Source organism: Alligator mississippiensis, chromosome 4 (assembly GCF_030867095.1).
Source record: "Alligator mississippiensis isolate rAllMis1 chromosome 4, rAllMis1, whole genome shotgun sequence".
In the NCBI taxonomy this organism is placed as follows: domain Eukaryota; kingdom Metazoa; phylum Chordata; order Crocodylia; family Alligatoridae; genus Alligator; species Alligator mississippiensis.
Window position 1 is genome coordinate 145321436 of NC_081827.1, and position 17396 is coordinate 145338831.

The 17396-nt window shown below is 46.5% G+C and overlaps 1 protein-coding gene across 1 annotated transcript in view; it reads right to left on the minus strand.

Moving 5' to 3' along the window:
* Positions 1-438: 438 nt before the first annotated feature.
* The window catches only part of LOC109283731 (killer cell lectin-like receptor subfamily B member 1B allele A), a 52156-nt gene continuing 35198 nt past the window's right edge, over positions 439-17396 (minus strand). Inside the window, exons 1-5 of the mRNA XM_019490025.2 lie at positions 7458-15623; positions 6841-6972; positions 5242-5396; positions 2784-2893; positions 439-604 (exon numbers count right to left, since the gene is read on the minus strand). Coding sequence (XP_019345570.1) covers positions 454-604; positions 2784-2893; positions 5242-5396; positions 6841-6972; positions 7458-7518 — 609 coding nt within the window. The 5' untranslated portion in view covers positions 7519-15623 and the 3' untranslated portion in view covers positions 439-453. Of the gene's footprint in view, positions 605-2783; positions 2894-5241; positions 5397-6840; positions 6973-7457 lie in introns of the transcript that reaches the window.

Below are 17396 nucleotides of genomic sequence, written 5' to 3' on the forward strand. Positions count from 1 at the left end.
CAGAGGTGACCGGGAGCTAAAATCCTAATGCACAGCTGATTCTGCATTGTCTTGGGAAAGAACTTGCCTCTCTAGGGGGACAGTGGGTATCTCCTGGCAAGCCTAGCTGAGGCAGAGGGTGCCCAGGACTGGCTGTAGATTTCCTGATGGAAGGCGACACTGGAGATGACCCTCAGTCCCTGAAGAGCAGCCTGTGTCCCGATAGGCTTATGCTCTGTCTCTTGCACATTGAACACGCTGTTAGGAGTTCAGTTTTCTAGGTGAGCTCATTCCAAGGCATAAGGGAGGATTCCATATTCTAGCTTAATTAGTCCTTTGGCTTCAGACCTCATGCTGGGTCCCATTTGCTACATTTGTGTCTGGGCCTGGGGTAAACCCAGCTCCTTACTCCATCTTTGCAGAGGTTTCACTAGGACCGGGGGGGGGGGGGGGGGGGGGGGGGGGGGAGGGTTGTCAGTCCAGCAGATCCATCTTCACAGATGGGAACTTCTTGGTGGCTTTCTCACAGATCCACTTGTTGGGGTTGAAACAGCTCTCAGGCATAACCTCATCTGCACCACAGACAACACAGTTGTGATTGTCACTGCCACCTGCAACCTGAAACCTAATGGAAGACAACATCAGAGAAGCAGGTTTTACACCAAAGATGTTTGCCATCATTTGACTAAGTACTTTTTAAAAACTATTTGTCCAGGTCTGAGTGACATAAATGTTAATAAATGCAAGGAGAACCCTTCATTCTGTAGATGGATGAATAAAAATCCCTTCTACTCTCAGTTATTCAGGTTTTGCTGCTTTGATATTTGAGATCATAATTCTACTGATTCTCCCGTTGTCCATGAAATCTCTCAGTGAGTGAAGAAGGAAGACAAAAATCAGGAAAAAAATGTCATCAAAACAAAGGAAAAATCATACAGACTGCTGCTATGTACCACAGTTAAAGGATGGGAAGTTGCAGGGTTCTGTTGCACTTCTCACTAATCCTGGATGCTGTCAGGATTTAAAAACACATCCTTTCACTACCAGTGTGTTATAAAATGTTGTCCTTTCTTTCCAGATGACAGCCTGGCCACAGTTTTCTAAGGATTGATTGTCAGAGCCTGGGCCTCAAAAAGGCAGAACCCAGGACATCCCCATCCCCTAGGAACTAGGCAATTCATCTCCATGGAAGGCACTCAGCCAGATTTCAAAACCAATGTAAGGTGGTTCGTGTCCAGGCCTTGCCTACACCTATGCTCACACCACAGGCTAGAGGGTAATGCGGAGATAAGTGACCTAACTCTGAATAATAATATGGGTATTTGATGCAGTCTAGCCCTGACAACAAAGGGCTTAGCCTGGGCTAACATGCCCTGCTGCTAGACTTGCAATACCCAAGCTTGCTCTTCAAAAACTAGCTTGAATGTGCCTTCCCTTCCCTGCAATGTACACATACCCTACATAACTTGAAAAGTCTGGCCTTCAGGCACTGCCATGATGGGTAACAATGAAGAACTGATGAAGGGTTCCTCAGAACAAATCTGTTACTTGGGTATTCTCAATGGACCCTAATCATTATTTATTTTATTGTTATTTATTCATTAGATTTATATGCTATCCTTCACAAAAAAAGGCTCAGGGTAGCTTACAGTACACAACAAACAACAAAAATTATAGAAACAGAAAATAAAATATTGAAGAATAAGGTGCCACAAAAAACTCCTCCCACTAAATGACCCTCCTAAATTCAAAACCAACCCACTCTACCTCACTCTCTTCTGCTCCCTTCTTCTGACCAAGGAGAGCTCCTCCCCAATGTTTGCTTCCCAATCCACATTCAAAATCTCTATAAAATAAAACATCACTTCCCTTCACCTGTATTCCCTCCCATCTCTGCTTATTCCCACTCTTACTCCCAGTCCCTTGACTCACATGCAGGGAATCACATTGTTCATTCAAGCTGCAGCAAGGGAAGTTTAGGTTAGATATTAGGAAGAAAAATTATCACTAGAAGGGTAGCAAAACACTGGAACAGGTTACCCAGAGAGGTGGTGGACTGTCCATCCTTGGTGGTTTTTAAGACTCAGCTAGACAAAGCCCTGGCTGGGGTGATCTAGTTGGGGATGGTCCTGCTTTGAGCAAGGGTTAGACTAGATGACCTCCTGTGGTCCCTTCCAACCCTCATTTTCTATGAATCTATGATTCTATGAATCCTCCTACCCCTTACTGTCCCTCACCAGCTGAACCTCCCCCTCTCAAAGCAGGGCTGTGACTCTCTTCCAAACCCACTCATTTTCTTCTTCCCCACAAGGAAATACATTGTTCATTAAAAAATACCAGCAAACACTCCTTTCCCTGTCTCTGTCCCCAGTGAAGGGCAAATGGCAAAGTGGTCACTTGGCTAAGAAAGTGCATTTAAAATGGATGTGATGACACAGATTGTTATACAGAAGATGTTTTCTCTCTGGAACTCAGTACTCACAGTATTATTTCATAGGCATCTGTAGTTCAACGCCTTCTTTCAGGGCACAGAGGAAACACTGTTGGGGATGGGCTTGGGGGTGGGGTGTCTCTCTATGCTTAGACCCCTGATCCAGCTGTGAAATGTTGAACATGGAATTTCACTAAGGGGGACATTCACCTTCCCCAAAAGCATCAGGAACTCGATTCTACCACAAGCCAGGTGCCAAACTAGACAGTGTAATGATCTCATTAGGCACAGCAAGGACAATGTATTAATGACAGAATTCTTATTTGATCCATTCAGTTTTAAAGGTGTCATAAAAAGGAATCATTAAACGTACTTCTCTGGCGGCAAACCAGCACCAGCCACCCACAGCCACTTGTCCGCCACCTTACTGAGTCCCAGCCAAAAATAGCCTTTCTCCATCTTCATCCTGTTCATAATAAAGGTCTGGAAAAAACATGACAGACATCAGAGCATAAGATGGGACCTGGCATGCTAACAAAGGCAAGTGAAGAAGTGTGTGGTCCTGGGTCTTGATGCTTTTGCAGGAAGTAATCCTATTAATGTGCATTTCCCTGGCACCTTCCATCCTAAAGTATTTTATGAGCATCCATTTAGTATTATCTTCATTTTACAGATTGGAAAGCAGGTAGAAAGAATGAAGTTCACTGATTACAAAAGGTCAGCACCAGCCCAGGTAGCACTGAAATGCCATAATGGGCTATATAGAAATTGTTTCTGGTTCACCACCTAAAGATAGATTTCACTCCAAGAACTGAAGTGATTTCATGAAGTCGCACAAGTTTGTGTGAAGACTAGAAATAGAATCTCCTGCCTATAAGACCTACATGCTACGTGTCTCTTCTCTCTGGGAACATATATACTAGGTATAATGTTCATTCATGGTATTAATAGTTTTTTGGGGAAATGATGGTGATTCTGTATCTTAGGACCTTTAAGGAAAAGGAATAGATAGAACAACAGTGAATGTGGAGAGTGTTGTAGGGAACAACCCTGAACTGCTTGGGCACTGGTAGGATAGAGGCTGTGATCTAGTGTGGTCCACTACAGCAGGGTTTTCTGGGGTTTTATGCCATGAAGCATGTAGGAAATTACTCTGCTTTACTAATGACCTTTGCCCTCAGACACAAGAGGAGTCGCTTCAAATGGGTTCAGGTTGGCAGCTGATCGGATGTGGTGCCTCGTTAGAATAAACGCACTGCAACCATTCCTGTGAAAGGGTGAGATGGACAGACTAACATGCCCTTTGAAGCCCTCCAAATGGCAGAAGTGATCCCAAAATGTCCCTCAAGGAAGCAGATCCTATTTAGAAGTGCTTCAAAATGAAACATTTCAGGTTACATATGCACACCCTACAGAGCATGAAAGGAGACCCCAAAGTCCTCCAGCATCCCACAGTGCTTCACTCTTCCCTTCCATAGGTGGAGGAGGGGAGACAAGGGCGCATTGTATCAATGACTGCTCTCCTGCCCAAGCTGGCTCCGCTCTTCCAGAGTGACCCCCTCCACCTCACTGGAACCAGGAGATGGGAGTATCCCCACCACCTCAGACCAGTATTCCTGCTCTCCAGTCCCCTTATACCCATGGAGCTCCTTCCATCTGGTCTCCCATTTCTGGGGAAGGGTGAACATGGTGGGTTTCCAGTTCCAGTGGAGGAGGGATGTTCTGTGAGAGGGGAGATGAAGAGGATTGGAGAGCGCTCGCTGACACTAGTTCCTCCCCCACTCACATTGGGAAGGAGACTGGAGCTGCAGAGCTACACTCATGGTCTGTTCTGCTCCCTCTCATCCCTCTGTGGGGGGAGGCAGGGGGGAAATGAAGCCATATAGGTTGCTCCTGCACATCACTGCATGCAGCTGTGGTGGTTAGAAGTGCTCCGGTCAGGGAGTATGGTATGGGGCCGTACATGTGTCCATGGCTGAAACACTCCATTTTTGAAGCACTTCAAATATTACCTCTCTCCATTCTAGCAGTCTGAGTTTAACATCTGCTGCATGCTCTTCCTCTGACGTACCTCCCTCTCCCCTTTTGAAACAGCACCAGGTGAATGTTTCTTCATGTTCTCTAGAAAAGTGGGGGCTAATCTTTTAGGCAGGTTTGCCACAAGTTAAATCCTTGCACCTTTCCTGAGTGCCACTCTGATCCCCTTCCCCTGCCTAATCTGTTGCTCTGTTTTTTTACTCCCAGCTCTGCTTCCTGCTTGATCTGATGCTCTGCTTCCTACTCCCTGCCGCTGTGCTTCCCACCCCCTCCCCAATCTGCTGCATCCCACAGCCGAGCCTGCCCATGGCATCTGTGGCACTTGGGCTGCAGATTGACCACCCCTGCTCTAGAAGATGTCTGAAAGACTATGCCATCCTTGGGTCCACAAGGAAAACTCTGACTCCAGGTGACAGAAGGCAGGCTTTCAAGGAGAAGTATCTCCTGAAGTAAATATTGCACAATGGAGAGCGCATTGTGGATATACATTCTCAAAGTCAGAAGCAGGATACGGGGTTCAAGGAACGTTTGGAGTGTAACTGGTATGGCAGACACTGAGACAGGACATTGGGGGAGATGGACCACTGATCTAATGCAGAACAAACACAGTGAAAGAGGGGAATCTGGACATACAGATACATGGGGGCTTGACACCAGATGCCATGGCCTGACCAACTGAGGCAGCAAAGGGCTGCACATGAATTCCCTCTGCCCTGGCATCTCTTCTGCTCCCTGGTAGACTCAGCCCTCCCCTCTCCCATCCAATGAGAGGTACAGCTCAGGCATCTCCTCACCTTCTCCTCCTCACTATTGACCACAGCCAGGCTGGCCATCCATGAGCTGCAGTACCTGGTGCTGCCATGCCAATCTCTCTTCTCCTCAGAGAAGTAGTAGCATTTTCCCTGGTGCAGTACCCAGCGGAGTGGGCAGTACTCGCACCGGGTCTGTTCTAGAAGGAGAAAAGAAGGTCGCACAAGAAGTGGAGCAGAGCATTTCCATTCTCTCCTCAACTCACTTTCTCACTCTCTTTATCCACCTCCCACTCCCTTCCAGACACCGCCCTTTCCTCTCAGAGGCAGTACTTGCCAAGCTCCCCATGCCTTAGCCTCCTCCAGGCGAAATTGCATGAACATACAGCCCACCTGTGGCTTCCTGTGAGACTAGTAAAATGCCTCTGTTTGTGTAAAATGCAGCTTCCCACTTCCTAAGTGGTACAAGCAACACCAGCATACTACAGCCAGGCTTATTTCCTGTCACCAGTCACCATTTCACTCTTCCTAAGTGGTACAAGCAACACCAGCATACTACAGCCAGGCTTATTTCCTGTCACCAGTCACCATTTCACTCTTCCTAAGTGGTACAAGCAACACCAGCATACTACAGCCAGGTGCATTTTCTGTCACAGGTCACCCTTCACTGAAAGGTCTGACTATCATCCCTAAAGCTCAGTCAACCTAGGCTCTGGTTCACTCAGACTCCCCCTGTATCTTTGTGTCTATTCATGGACACCCATGGAATGGCTCCTGCTAACCATCCCAGAGGGTTCAGAGAAGGGCCACTCGTATGGTTATGGGTTTACAGGCCCAGCCCTATGAGGAGAGACTAAGGGACCTGGACCTCTTCAGCCTCCACAAGACAAGGCTGAGAGGAGATCTTGTGGCTGCCTACAAATTCATTGGGGAATGCAGCAAGGATGCTCTGTTCACCAGGGCACCTCTTGGGTTAACAAAAAGGTCACAAACTGGCAGAGAGCAGATTTAGGCTGGATATCAGGAAAAACTTGTTCATGGTAAGAGTGGCCAAAATTTGGAACGGGCTCCTAAGGGAGGTGGTGCTCTCCCCTACCTTGGGGGTCTTTAAGAAAAGGCTGGATTGGCATCTGGCTGGGGTCATCTGACCTCAGCACTCTTTCCTGCCTATGCAGGGGGTCAGACTCGATGATCTGTTGAAGTCCCTTCTGACCCTAGCATCTATGAATCTATCATAGCTATGAGTGCCGTGGTACACAAGGTCTCAGTCCTCACCTTTGGAAATGGTTCTTGCTGGAAAAAACAATCTGAGCTGGGCCTGTCCTTACCGGGAGTGTGGTGTAACGTTCACCTTCCTGTCTAGTCTGCAGAGCATGTGCAGGTTGTGGAATGCCAGCTGAACTATCAGGTGCCATCCTCATGTCCTTCCTGGCTGGCTAGCTTGGGGCTGCAGGGGCAGTGGCCTCTACTTTGGGAGAAAAAAAATATTGTTCCTAAACCTACTCTGAATTACTCACACTGCACTCAGATGCTGCAGTGGCTTATGCTTCATGAATGCTTGCAGTCACAATACACCAAGTTATTAATAATAATGTTGGTCCCTGCAGGTTGGAAGGGCATGGAGTGTGCCCATGAGGCTGTTACCTGATTCCTCACTTTCTGGCTCTCTGCAAAAATATTGCCTTAGTTTGCCCAGGGTCTTCATGGCACTTCCATGGAGCTCACTGGAGATGTTCTGGGCACTGCCGAGACAGACAGGCCGAGAGCCTTGGGAGACTTCAAGAGAAATTACACGAACAGAGCTATAAGCATATATAATTCCTGAAGCAAAATGGAGGGAAAGTGAAGCTATTGCAATATCATCCTCTTTTTTACAATCACTGCTTTACACTTGTCTCATGAGGCCACATAGACCTGTAACTGGAGTGACTGGTTATGCAAAGTACAAGATGACAAGCTAGGAAACTCCTCCAGGGGCTGGGTTCACCCTACATCACTTCAAATAGCTGCAAGCTAAAAATCCCAAGGTACTGGGCTCCCAGGCTAATGTTAAGGGAGGGAGATAAAGCGGGGAATATATAATATATAACATAAGAACTGCCATACAGGGTCAGAACAAAGGTTCATCCAGCCCTGTGTATAGTCTCTGGCAGTGACAAGTAGTGGATGCTTTAGAGGTCCTGTGGTAAGTCTGACCCACTCTTGACACATCTTCCCCTTCTTGTGACTTCCCAAAGTTGCAAGAAGGAACCAGAACTTACTCAGAATAGCAAGGCCCATCACAGTTGCCAGAAGAACAATCACCACTCCACCCAGGGACATGGTCAAAGGATGACAAACCGGAGAGGCTGAAAACACAGGGGAGAAGCTATTGTCTGGAAATAAGAATGGTTGCACTAAGGAGCAGGCTGATTATGCACTCTTCGTTATCCTAAAATGGAAGGGGCATCTGTTCTACACAGCATAGAACAGCGCTGGAGCTGCCCTGTGTTAATATTGAGGCAAACCCAGTGAAGGTCCACCTTTGCCCACAGTCTGTTCACTGGAGTTAACGTTTCTAACAGTTTTAGCTTGAGTTAAGAAAAAGTGTGCAAGGCTGTGAAATAGGAGCTACATTGACAGGACAGCTAACAGGCAGCTGAATTGCAGAAGAAAGGCTACCTTGATTAGTGGAACATGAAGACCATTAAAAAGTAAAGCAGGTCATTGACACCTCTGGAATGAAGAATTTAAAAGGAATCAAGCGGATTATAATGAGACATGAAGTCAGTTGCCCCCTTTCCCCCCAGTGTGGCCTAAATAGAAAGGCTGCTGCTTCTCCCAGGCAATTTGGCTTAGATTGGGAGGAACAGGAATCAAAGTTGGGGGGCAAGCAGGGGGGGACACACGCTCCACACTACTGCAGCCTCCCCCTCTGCCCCAGTTCCACCACTGTGAGCACACATGCAAAGTGGGCTCCACTTACTCTGAAGGATGACTTTGTCCTCCTATCAGTTACAACAGGATAAATCAGAAGTACCTCCATGGAAGTGTAAGTGAAAGGGGAATTAGACTCTTTCTACTCCAAGTGCTCTAACCTGACTGTGGCTGGGGCATCACGAAGCCTCAGGAAAATGAACTAAGAGTAAAAATAAATGAGCTGCTGTGTCTTTCAGCTCTCCTCATAGAAGAGACTCAAGAAGTCTCCACATGTCACGTTTTCTCCCCATTAACCATGTAAAACAACATCTCACAGGGAAGGAAGTAGAAGCATGATCAGTTTGAATAGGATGCTGAACTGGAGGTTATGCAGCAAGTCCATAGTGCAGCTGTGCAAAGACCGAAGGAATCCTGATGCCCAGCTCCTGCTCTACCCACTAGATCACACTGCCTGGTGTATAGCCCACTGCTCTTACCTGCTTCCGAACTCTTCTTCCTCCCTGGGAAGCGAAGGGCTGTGTAACCTTCTTCCTCCCCATCTCCCATTGGCAGAGCCTTTTGCAGACTGGAGCGCAGAGAAGTGGACAGAACCCCTTGCAGGGCACAGTGAGAGTATCACAGGGAAGTCAGTAGGCAAAAGGAGTCAGTGTGGTCACCTGTACCTCAGCCAGAACACACAGGAAGCTCGTGCTTTGTTTTGGTTTTAGAGAACATAGTTTAGCTCATGCTGAAAACAAGGGGTTTGGTTTCTAATGAAAAAAGGAATGCTGTATTGGATTGTGCTACAAGTGTCACAGGGGAACAGCAGTGAATTAGGCTCACAGTAGCCCTTTGATTAGTGAGGTGGCCATGAAAACGATGTAACCAGCCAATGTGAAACCTGGAAACAAGTCCAAGGCCTCCTGTCCCTTAAGATCAGTGTCCTCTTTCTCCACAGACAAAGCAACAGGGACAGTGAGTGCTAAATGAGGGAGCAGCTGAAGGGAGCAAGCACCTTTTCACCAAGCAGTTTCAGGTTGGGGTTGCAGCATCACAGCACTTTGGGTAGGTCTCCCACCGCAGGAGTCTTATGGTACTGCATGGGTACGGTGACCATATGTAGGGACCTATTTCATTTGTGATTTCGTGGATTTCATGAAAGGTGTTTTTTGTTGTATCTTTTACTGGACCTACTGAATAGCTGGGGGAATGGTTGAACATGGTTTTGGACATTGAGTGCCCTTCCTCAGATTTGTTAAACACATGGCCCACAGGGCTGGGCTGGAGCATGTTGCCAGCAGGACAGGCAGCTGTGTCCGGGACCACGGTGTGAAGAGAGCCAGTGCCCAGGTGCAGAGTTCTTAGGAACCCAAATCAGCAGGTGGGCTCTGTTCCCTGCTGGCACCCACAGGGTTAACACAGCCACTTTGGTCACCCGTCAACAAAATCAGTGGCATCAGTGATGGGGGAACAGGCTCTCTTAAGCCCCTGGCTGCTGGCAGGGTATATGGCCCACCAAATGATTTGAGTTTGACACCCCTGACCCAGTGGTGTTTTAAGGCAGGTTATGCACTTTAAAAGCATTGCTGATACTGTTCATTGTTCCAGGCCTGAGGAAGGGCACTTGATACCTGAAAGCTTGTCCAACAGCCCTCCCAACTATGTAATTACTTCAGTAAGGGAGATCCCCCCAAAATCCTAGCTTCTAGAAGCGTGTAAGCAATCCTGATCATGGAGAGGAAAGAGTAGACTTGAACTTCACCTCTAAACTGTGTTTGCTTTGCAGCATGAATGGAAGAAATAATTAACCTGACTGACTATGTACAGGGAGCAAGTCCCTTGTGTAATAGATGCCATGTTCACATAGTCTCTCTCCTGGAGCTAAACCGTGTTTTCCCCCGTATGTTTTAATTTGGTTGTATTTTGGCTATGACAGAAAGCTCAGAAAGCTGTTTAGATCTGGTTATGCAGCAGAGCTCCTTGATGGACCAGGGAAACTGTAGCAGGGGCTTTCTCATCCCTTTATTGAAGAAAGCATTCACTGAACTTCTTACAGATGCTTCCTCAAGCTCTTCACTAAAGCTGGTTGGAAACAATTTGGCAGTTGTCATCATTTGTCTTATCATGTAGGCAACTGTCAATCCTTTGAATCATGGTGTACACATAAGAGGTCTAGTCAGGTGCCTGATGAATCTGCTTCTGGCTGACAAGTCAAATTGAGAGTGACAGATCCATACGTTGTCTGAGTTGGACTCCAGGTTTACAGCGTACTGCTTTCTTCTTTCTCGTTTTACTTCCACCCTCTGGATCGAAGCAACTTCATGCTGAACCAAGTGCCAGATGTTCCCTCCAGATTCAGGATTCTGCACACTCCTTCCAGCTTTCTATGTTGATGTTAAATGACTTCATATCATTTTTGCACACGTCATGGTACCACCACAGAGGGCAAGCCTGCTTTCTAAAGCCATCTCAAATTTTGCTATACAAAATATATTTGGGGATGCAGTCTCATCCCATTCTTCTGAACTGGCCAGTCCACGCAACCTCTTCTTCTTAACAGTGGTTTCTAAGTGTGTCAGTTCTGCACGCTCTGTGTTTGGTATTCTGTCATTCCACTTTATATTCAAGATCTTATGTAGACATGTATCATGGAAACTGTTCAGTTTCTTGATGTGCCTAGCATATATAATCTGCTTCTGAACCATACTGCAGGAATGACAGCACACAACTCTTGTAGATTCGCATCTTCCCTTAGCTCATAGTTTGCTGTTAATCCATTCGTGTTTCTGTAATAGCTCAAAATTCTTAGCCGCTTTTCCAATTCTGTTAGTCAGTTCAGTCTGAAGGTCAAGATTCCTGCTCATTCATAGAACCCAAGTAGCAAAAACTGTCAACAACACCAAGAGATTTATCCTCCGGTGTTATCGTAGGTATTGGTTCTTCAACCCCTTAGTACATGGTCACAGTTTTCTTGAGACTAATTGCCATCCCAAACCTCTTGCATGACTCAGAAAATCTGCCCAGGGGATTTTGCAGGGAAGATTCACTGTGGGCAAGCAACCAAGGCCACATCATCCGCAAACAGGAAATCTCTCAGAATGAGTTCTTTCACTTTGGTTTTCACTCTAAACCTACAATGTTGAACAAGTCTCCAACTAGTCTCATTCAAAGATAAATGCCATCATTGCTGTCCTTGAATGCATGAAGAAGCAGGAATGAAAAGTCAATGTTAAAAAGCACAGGGCCTAAGACATAACCCAGTTTCAACCCACTCTTGATGTCAAAGGCATTTGATCCTTGTTTTCATACACCACTACAGTTGCCTTCATACCTTGATGTAATGAGCAAGTGATGTTCTGTAGTTTGGTGGGTGAAAGGGTCCCATCTGTTGATTGTATCAATAACCTTCATCAGATCAATGAAGACTATGTCCAGTTGTATTTGTTTTTTCTCTGCACTTCTCTTGTAGTTACTTGACTGAAAATACCATATCAATGGTGAAGCGTCTTGAGTGGAAACCGCATTGACTTTCAGGAAAGATGCTTTCACCTAGAGACTGCAACCTAGGGAGCATGATGCGAATGACAATTTTTGCAACAACGTTCAACAGGGAGATACCTCTATATTTGCCTCAGTTGCGTCTATCCTCTTTGCTTATGTATACTTTTACAAACTGAGCATCTTTGAAATCTTGCAGCACCACTTCCTTTTTCCAACAGAGCAGTATAACTGCCTGAAGCTTTCAGAGTACTTTGTAGTTGGCACATTTGTAGATTTCAGCAGGCGAATCATTGTCAGATACCTTGCTCCCAGGAATTGATTTAATGGCTTCCTGAGAATCTTCTAATGTAGGCTCATTGTCCAAATCCATCATAACTTTGAACTGCGGTAATCCTTCGAGCTCTGTATGTTTGTTTTCAGTCTCATTGGAGTATAGAATTCCATAGTGTCCAGTCCACTCTCAAGTTGTTTATCAGTCATGCCATTTCTGTTGAAGTCTTTTAGTGGAGCTGTTTTCTACTTGACTGGACCAACTGCTCATTTGATGGCTTCATACATTCCAAGGCTATCACCTAGGTCAGCTGCTTTCTGATTATCATCACAGAGTTTCAGACAAAAATCTTGGGCGCAACTCCTAGCCTCCTTTTGCATTTCTGTTTAAGCCTTTCTTAGATTGTCTTGGGTTATGGTGTGGGGATATTTCTTATAGTTGGTTAGCACAGTCCTTTTATACTCAACCAGCTGTAGAAGGGTTTCAGAGTGTTCTTCAAACCAGTCTGCATTTTTCTTGCATTGTTTTTGCCAAACACTGTTACAGCAGCATTGTACATGTTAGTTTTTAAGCTTTTGCAAGCCTTGGTGGCTAAATTGTTATGTCAACTTGCTTTCACAACTTCTTCATTGAATAGTCTGCATTTTGCCGTGTCTTTAGTTTGACTGATGTCTATCTGTGGACAACTGGTGGTTTTGCTGTGGTGGATCTTTTTTTTAACATTGATTCTGACTTTGCAGGAAACTAAGGCATGGTCAGTGTCACAGTCAGCACAGTAATAAGACCTCATATGCATGATTTCTTTCAGGTGGTTACTCCTGGTCAGTTCTAGATCTAATTGGTTCTCTGATCTTGGATGTTTCCACAATGTCTTTCTTGTGATTTTCCCAGCAAAGTAGGTGTTGATAACACATAGATCTTGACTTGTACAGAGATCTAATGCTCACTTTAGACTACTAATTCATACTACCAAGTCTGTGTTTGCCCACAGTACCAAGCCAATTCTTAAAACTAGATCCAGCTCTTGCACTGAAGTCACCAGTATTATAATGGTCTTGTTTCTGTGAGTTTTCTCAATCTCTTCTTCAAGCTGTCGTAGAAAACATTCTTGTCCTTGTCATTAGCTTGGAGGGTAGGTGCACAGCCACTAAACAACATGATGAAGCCATTCTGCGTATGCACTCTGAGCATCACAAGAACAATGGGGCTTTCACAGAAAGATAGTAAGCTGTTTCTAATAGCAAAGCCTATCCTCTGGTCTTTCCTTTTTACTGTTGGTTTCCCATGCCAGAATACGATGTAATTATTCTCTTGGATAGTACCTGTATTTGAGAGCTGAGTTTCTGATAAAGTAGCAATGTCAGTTCCAAGTTTAACCAATTCATAGTTTAGTAGTACCATTGCCAATAAATCAGAATCTGATTTACAGAGTCAGAGTCTGAACATACCAGCTTGTGAGTCCCTTTATCATTTTGGCCAGTATAGATCACACCAAGATCTTCAGTGCATACACCTAGGCAAGAGTATGGAGGGGTGGAGGCTGCCGTAGACCTACCATCCCCTCTTTAAACCACTGAGACAGAGTCCAAAGGGCAGAGTCCAGATATTCAGTGCCTCAGTGGTTGTAGCTTCTGCCAGAGAGTAACAGATATTAATTGTTGCTGACTACCTATCAATCAAACTAAAATCCCCCTTGCAGTCAGTGCCCTTAGTTCCTGGAATGTGATGTGAATGGACCAAAGGGGTACCACGTGGGCCAAATGACATATTTACTAGCTATGTGCAATATGCAAAGCCTGCCCAGGCATGTACAGGGTGCTGCTCTAGCAAGGGCCTGGTGCTACTAAGGGTCTTGCACCATTTACTTTCATATCACCCATTTCTGTATGCTAACAGAGGCCATGCATGGGTGAAGATGAGGTGAGGAGGCGACTGGTTCAATCTTGCCTGTCCCTCACATATGGCTGATCAGATGAATCCTCTCAAAACTGAAAGCAGTAATTAGTGGATGAAGGTCCGTGCTTTGGCTGAAGCTGCTCCCATGGCTGGAGCACCTAGCTAGCTCTTCTCTTTGGTCTATCCCCAGGACCACACCATGGAATAGAGGGGAGGAATGACTTGGGTTCTAGCGTCTGGGACTGTTTGGCATGATCTTGGGTCTGTTTAGGGTGCTGGGGCAGAGTGACCTGTTCTTGTCCTTTGACCTTGAGAGTTAAAATAGAAAGAGCTCATAGTCAGAATCCTATTGTACTTACCTTGCCCAAATAAAATTTACCAAGTCACTTCATTGCTGCTTTTGGCACTTAGACATAGTTTGTAACAGTGTCCTATGAGTAGTGTGGATCTGCAACCACTGACAGGGCCACTTAGCATGTATAGGAGGCTGCACACTGGCTGGGCAGGCATGCAGGTCTGTACAGAGTTATGGCTGTAACAGTTTCCCATATTCCTTTGTATCTTCTAGTCAGTTGATTATAACTATGAAAACTGATGAGCTTAAGCACTGTGCATACAGGATTTTGTAAGGTAAAGTTGCAGTCATTCATTTAAACTTTGCCAGAATTTTTCTGCACTACGTGAAAATGTGGGGATTTATAACTCTCGTCACTCCCCATCATCACTTGGGTGAGCAGATTACTAGAAATGTGTGAGGTTGGTTGCCCCAAAGAGTTGATTCAGATACTTCACAGCAAAAAGGTGCGTGCTGTGCTATATGTGAACTTTCAGAAGGAACAACAAACTAGCTATGGAATGACACCTTCTAGACTGGACACCATATTCTAGCTCAGACCTAAGGAGCACTGAGTCTTTAATAACAATGTTAAACAGTCTTGAACAGAGTCTTGTTGAACCCCACTTGAGACTTTCTGCCGGTCTGATATTCATTCAGTAACAATGACTTGGTGCTTGCAGATATTGAGCCAATTATGCATCCACTTACCAGTACTTTGGTTTAGGCCACATATTTCCATCTTAAGTGATGAGACTAGCATGTGGGACTATGACAAAAGCCTTACTGAAGTCCATGCATATAATGCCCACTTACATTCCCCTTATCCACCAAATTGGTTACTTGTCAACAAAGGAAATCAAGTCGGGTTGTTTATGACAATTAAATGCATGGTTCCTAGTAGTAACGCTTTCATCATCCAGCATTTTATACACTCACTTCCTATTTGTTCTAGTAAACTCCCAGGTATTGAACCTCCCAGACTGGTCTATAAATCCTCAAATCTTCCTTTTTCAACCCTCTTCTGCCTCCTTTTCCTGGGTATGGTAATCCCAGGACCCCCAACCCTAAGTCTATGGACCTTTGTACACTCAACAAAATTGGCCTTTAAAGTGGCTTAAATTCCCTTTTGCACTACTTTAACAGCATTGCTGTTTGCACGCTCAGCAGCATATTCCGATTTAATGGCGATGCTCTTTGCGTGTTTGGCGGCATATTCCGCTATAAATGACTTTGTGACATAGCAAGATAAAGCCCCTTCAAGGTGTTTTAGTTTGCTACCTAACAAAGTGCAACGGTGCACGGGGCGCTGGAAGCCAATGTGCTTAGGGAAGCTCAGACGTGGTGGGCTGCCAGTGCCTTATGCACCATCCCCGCTGCCTTCCCCCACCACCAGCACACCCAGCCACCCTCCTGCCACCTTGCTGCTCTGCCCCAGTGACAAGCCAGCTGTTCCCAGGTGGTCTCAGGTGGCAGGAAGGCAGCAGAGATGGTGCAGGGGTGCTGGAGATTACCTGCCTCTCCTGTGTTGGGGGGGAGGGGGACAAGCTGCCAGTAGGCTGAGTGGTCCTTGAGCTGTGAGGAAACCTGGTGCTTCCCTCCACAGTGGCAGCACCCCCCAGGCTGCACCCACCTGTTGCCATCTGGCCCAGGTGGTCCTGGGGTGCACCACAGTCATGGAGGGAAGCACTGGGCCCTGTGTAGCTTGGGGGCTGTGTGAGCTGGCAGTAGCTGTGCAGGCAGGCTTGACTACATTAAAAAAAAGAAGTGAGGAGCCTGATCTCTTTTTTTTCCCCCTTCTGGAATCTGTCTGCCTGTCTGAGCTGCGTCCCTGCAGGGCCGCCCGGGCTGGGTGCTAGCAGACAGGTGCCACCTGCTGGGACGGGTGCCACCTGAGGGGCACCACCACTATGAAGGGAAGCACCAGGGTCCCCTACAGCTCAGGGACCACTTGGCCCACCGGCAGCTTGCCCTCTTCCCTGCCACGGGAGAGGCAAGTAAGCTCTAAGGATAGGCCCCTTAACCCTTGTATACAAGCGATGGGGATTTAGCTCAGTTTAATTCTCCATAAATTGAAATGGTGGAAACGGTGGGTTTTTAAAAACCCACCATTTTAATTTAGGGAGAACTAAACTGAACTAAACTCCCATCGCATGTACAAGTACCCTATGAGATTCCTGGTGACTGGTCAATGAGGTCTGTCCCTTGACTCATAGATTCATAGATTCATAGATGTTAGGGTCGGAAGGGACCTCAATAGATCATCAAATCCAACCCCCTGCATAGGCAGGAAAGAGTGCTGGGTCTAGATGACCCCAGCTAGATGCCTATCTAACCTCCTCTTGAAGACCCCCAGGGTAGGGGAGAGCACCACCTCCCTTGGGAGCCCATTAGAGACTTTGGCCACTCTAACTGTGAAGAAGTTCTTCCTAATGTCCGATCTAAATCTGCTCTCCACTAGCTTGTGGCCATTATTTCTTGTAACCCGCAGGACTGCCTTGGTGAGTAAAGCCTCACCAATTCCCTTCTGTGCCCCCGTGATGAACTTATAGGCAGCCACAAGGTCGCCTCTCAACCTTCTCTTGCGGAGGCTGAAGAGGTCCAGGTGCCCTAGTCTCTCCTCATAGGGCTTGGCCTGCAAGCCCTTAACCATACGAGTGGCCCTTCTCTGGACCCTCTCCAGGTTATCCACATCCCTCTTGAAGTGCGGCACCCAGAATTGCACGCAGTACTCCAACTGCGGTCTGACCAGCGCCCGATAGAGGGGAAGTATCACCTCCTTGGTTCTGTTCGTCATGCATCTGCTGATGCACGATAAAGTGCCATTAGCTTTTCTGATGGCTTCGTCACACTGCCGACTCATGTTCATCTTGGAGTGCACTAGGACTCCAAGATCCCTTTCCGCTTCCGTGCCTCCAAGCAGGTAATTTCCTAGGCTGTAGGTGTGCTGGACATTTTTCCTCCCTAGGTGCAGCACTTTGCATTTCTCCTTGTTGAATTGCATTCTGTTGTTTTCCACCCATATGTCCAACCTGTCCAGGTCTGTTGTAGTTGTTCCCTGCCCTCCAGCGTGTCCACTTCTCCCCATAGCTTTGTGTCATCCGCAAACTTGGACAGAGTACACTTCACTCCCTCGTCCAAGTCGCTGATGAAGACATTGAAGAGTATCAGTCCAAGGACCGAGCCCTGCAGGACCCCACTGCCCACACCCTTCCAGGTCGATACTGACCCATCTACCATGACTCTCTGGGTGCGACCCTCTAGCCAATTCGCCACCCACTGGACTGTGTAGTCATCCAA